At 41.1% G+C, this 3,551-nt stretch overlaps 1 protein-coding gene across 1 annotated transcript in view; it reads left to right on the top strand.

The window, feature by feature from the left end:
• The first annotated feature begins 287 nt into the window (after positions 1-287).
• The window catches only part of LOC119416643 (solute carrier family 12 member 5), an 86,593-nt gene continuing 83,329 nt past the window's right edge, over positions 288-3,551 (top strand). Inside the window, exon 1 of the mRNA XM_037683828.1 lies at positions 288-363. Coding sequence (XP_037539756.1) covers positions 288-363 — 76 coding nt within the window. The remainder of the gene's footprint in view (positions 364-3,551) is intronic.

The raw sequence follows: 3,551 nt of genomic DNA, 5'->3' as shown, positions 1-3,551 counted from the left end.
AGGGGATTTCATCCCAGCACTCCATGACCTTAATCTGCAGGATTATGCCATCACAAAGTTCACGCCAGGATAACTCTGCCCGTCTACATCCACAAACTTATTAGCAGGTGTATTTGTTCATTTCTTCTTTCTGTGTTTTAGTGACCACTGTGGTTTCTTTTGTTTGCCAACAGAGGGGTGAATGAGTTTGGCAGCTCTGGTATTCAGGGCCACATGTGCGGCAGCAGCCGGCAGATGAAAAGGGAGGGATGTGCCTGTGAGTTAAACGCTAAAGCCGCTTGGGTCAGATGAAGACAGCTCCCAGGCTCTCTGCCAATCGAGGCCCAGCCAGCAACCCACTCTCACTGACAGGGCAGGACGAAGGTGAGTTAGGTAACACGAACGCCCCACGTCTGTGCCGCCCACAGCAGGAAACACGTAAAAGTAAATCTCTACATGAAAATTAAGCTGTAGTTTCAACAGAACGAAGCTGCAACATTTTTTATTTTTTATTTGTAAAATCAAGGAGTCCTCCAGTTTCAAATTTGAAAAAAAAAAAAAGGCAACCTAATTCGTTTATCTAACTAACCAGATTTGACCTTTTCAGATGAAGACTATGGATGAGGTAAGAAAGTAAAGATTGTACATAAAATGAAGTGATTTTAAGTGTAACCAGTGCCTCCTAGTGTACATACAATATACAGTACAGAACATGCAGTATATTAATAAACAAATAATAAACCTGAGTTCTCTCCTTTTTTCCCCCCACATGGGCGGTTCCACTTCAAGCTCTGGTTCTTTACCAGACGCCTGGGAATTTGAGGGTTCTGCTCAGTATCTTAGGACTGGGCTCTTCTGGACAGAGATCTGAGGTTGTTCCTGGGATCTGTTGGAGCCACTCTTCCAGTTAGGGTGTCACAGCACTGGAACTACTGATGCTTCGACTCTACACAACTTTTTTCAGTCTTTCTCCTCCTTAGATGGCATTAGTCTGTCCTCCTGCTCTAATGTTAAAAATCTTTGTGTTATTTTTGATCAGGACATGTCTTTTATCCCCCACATTAAAAACGTTACTAGAACCTCCTTCTTCCACCTGAGTAATATCACTAAGATTAGAAACATCTAAAAATGATGCAGAAAAACTGCTCCATGCATTTGTCACATCTAGACTGGACTATTGCAATGGTTTATTATCTGGGTGTCCAAATACTTCTTTAAAACGTCTTCAGTTGATCCAAAATGCTGCTGCCAGAGTCTTAACTGGAGTTAGTGGGAGAGATCATATTTCTCCAGTTTTAGCTTCTCTCCATTGGCTCCCTGTCAAATACAGAACTGAATTCAAAATCTTACTTCTAACCTACAAAGCTCTCAACAACCTAGCTCCATCTTATATTAAAGATCTTATTGTTCCATATTTTCCTAACAGAGCACTTCGCTCTGACTGCAGGTTTACTCGTGGTTCCTAGAGTTTCCAAAACCAGAATGGGAGGCAGAGCTTTCAGTTATCAGGCTCCTCTCTTGTTGAACCAACTTCCAATCTCTGTCCGTGAGGATGACACATTTTCCAGTTTTAAAACTAGGCTAAGACTTTCCTTTTTGCTAAATCCACTGGTAGGATTTGTTGATATCCGCAATTTGCTTACTGGGGCTTATTTTTCCATGATGGTATTGGGTATTGGGTTATTGCTGTCAGAGACATTAACTTAGTAGTTTATCTGGGACCTTAGTTGGTTTGTCCTACAGTACTGACACACAGCAGTCCTCCACCTCCCACTGTTCACTCAGTGTACACATATATTCCAGTGACGTGCAGTCAGGGAGGCAGGTGAGGCAGTGCCGCACCTGTCATCATGACAAGTAAAATACTAGCAATGATGAGAAAATACATTTAACCACTTGACTGTTCTATAAAACTGTTTTCCAAGTTATTTCAATGCTTCAGTGGTCTAAATTGCAGAATTTACACATTGCCTGTTCAAACATGGAAGAAATGTGCAGGGCGAGTCAGTGTAGTGCTCTGGTTCACCCCTGGTGGCTTGTGTCATATACAATATATGAGGTAGGCAGTTGGAGCATGCTCATTGCTGTCTCTCTTTTTATCGCCAATATACATGTTTGATTACACATGTGCTACACTTGCTGATGTTCTATAGTCGGTCTAATATAGTGAATGAATGTGTGTGACATTTCTTCTTTCTAGTCGGTCATAAATGCACAATAATAATAATAATAATAAATTTAATTTGTAACGCACTTTTCATTAACAAAAATCTCAAAGTGCTACAGAGGGCAACTAAAATCAATGATAAAATCAACTAAAATCAATGATAAAATCAACTAAATTCAATGATACAATCATGTGGAGGCAGAATAGGCTTGCTTAAAAAGAAAAGTCTTTAAGCCTTTTTTAAAGTCAGTCAATGATTGTGGAGCTCTCAGATAGTCAGGGAGGGAGTTCCAGAGGTGGGGGGCAGCCACACAGAATGCCCGATCTCCCATGGTCCTTAATTTAGTTCGTGGAAGATGGAGGAGATTACTGTTCTGTGATCGTAGGGACCGGGTGGATGAATATGGAGCAGGAAGGTCCTTCAGATAATCTGGTGAATTTCCGTATAAACACTGATGGTGATGAGAGCAATTTTGTACTGAATTCTGTAGATGACAGGAAGCCAATGGAGGTTATGGAGAATGGGTGTAATATGTTCAAATTTATGAGCTCTCACAATCAAAATGCACAGGGGTGAGGCAGAAAGTACCGTGCCTCACCGATAGGAGGCAGTGCTGCCCCATAGGGACAATGAAACGTCGCTGTGTGTTCTTCTGTTACACAGAGGGGTGGGGGTGGAAGATCATATCTCAAAACTAAATAATTTTTCTAAACTCATCATAATTTTTCCAGACTTATTCGTCTTAAAATAAAGGTAAGATAATACATGTTTTTTATTTGTTTGTTTGTTTGTTTTTGTTTTTTTTAAAGAGAGTAGTATGGAGTTGATTAAAGCATAATTAGATGCCTTTTTAAAAGGAAAAAAGCTAAATTGAAATATAAGCTTCTATTTTATGTGAGCATCCGTTTCCAGATGAGTCAGCCTCACCTGTCACAAACCTCTCCGCACGTCACTGATATATTCTATATATTACCATACCATACCACTTTATTTATAAAGCACTTAAAACAGCTACAAGGCCAACCAAAGTGCCGTACAGACAGAACAACAGGTAACACACCAAGAAAAATACAAAATGAGGTAAATCAGAATATAGACATAAAAACGATGCAGGTAATGATGACAAACCAGAGTGGAGCATCCAGAATCAAGACACAGATCATCTGGTGTTGAAAGCTACTGAATAGTAGTGAGTTTTTAAACGGGACTTGAAAACCGAGAGGGAGGGGGTCTGTCTGATAAACAGAGGTAACTTGTTCCAGAGTCTTGGTCCTGCTACAGAGAAGGCCCTATCACCTCTGCGCTTAAGACGAGTTCCTGGAACTCTGTGAGGAGCAACTGGTCCGCTGACCTCAGGGAGCGTGGTGGGACACACGGTTGTAGCAGATCAGAGAGATGGGGGGG

This window comes from Nematolebias whitei, chromosome 11 (assembly GCF_014905685.2).
Source record: "Nematolebias whitei isolate Nwh7 chromosome 11, NemWhi1, whole genome shotgun sequence".
NCBI lineage: Eukaryota > Metazoa > Chordata > Actinopteri > Cyprinodontiformes > Rivulidae > Nematolebias > Nematolebias whitei.
Note: the sequence above shows the minus strand (reverse complement) of the source record. Positions and strands in the feature narration are given on the sequence as shown.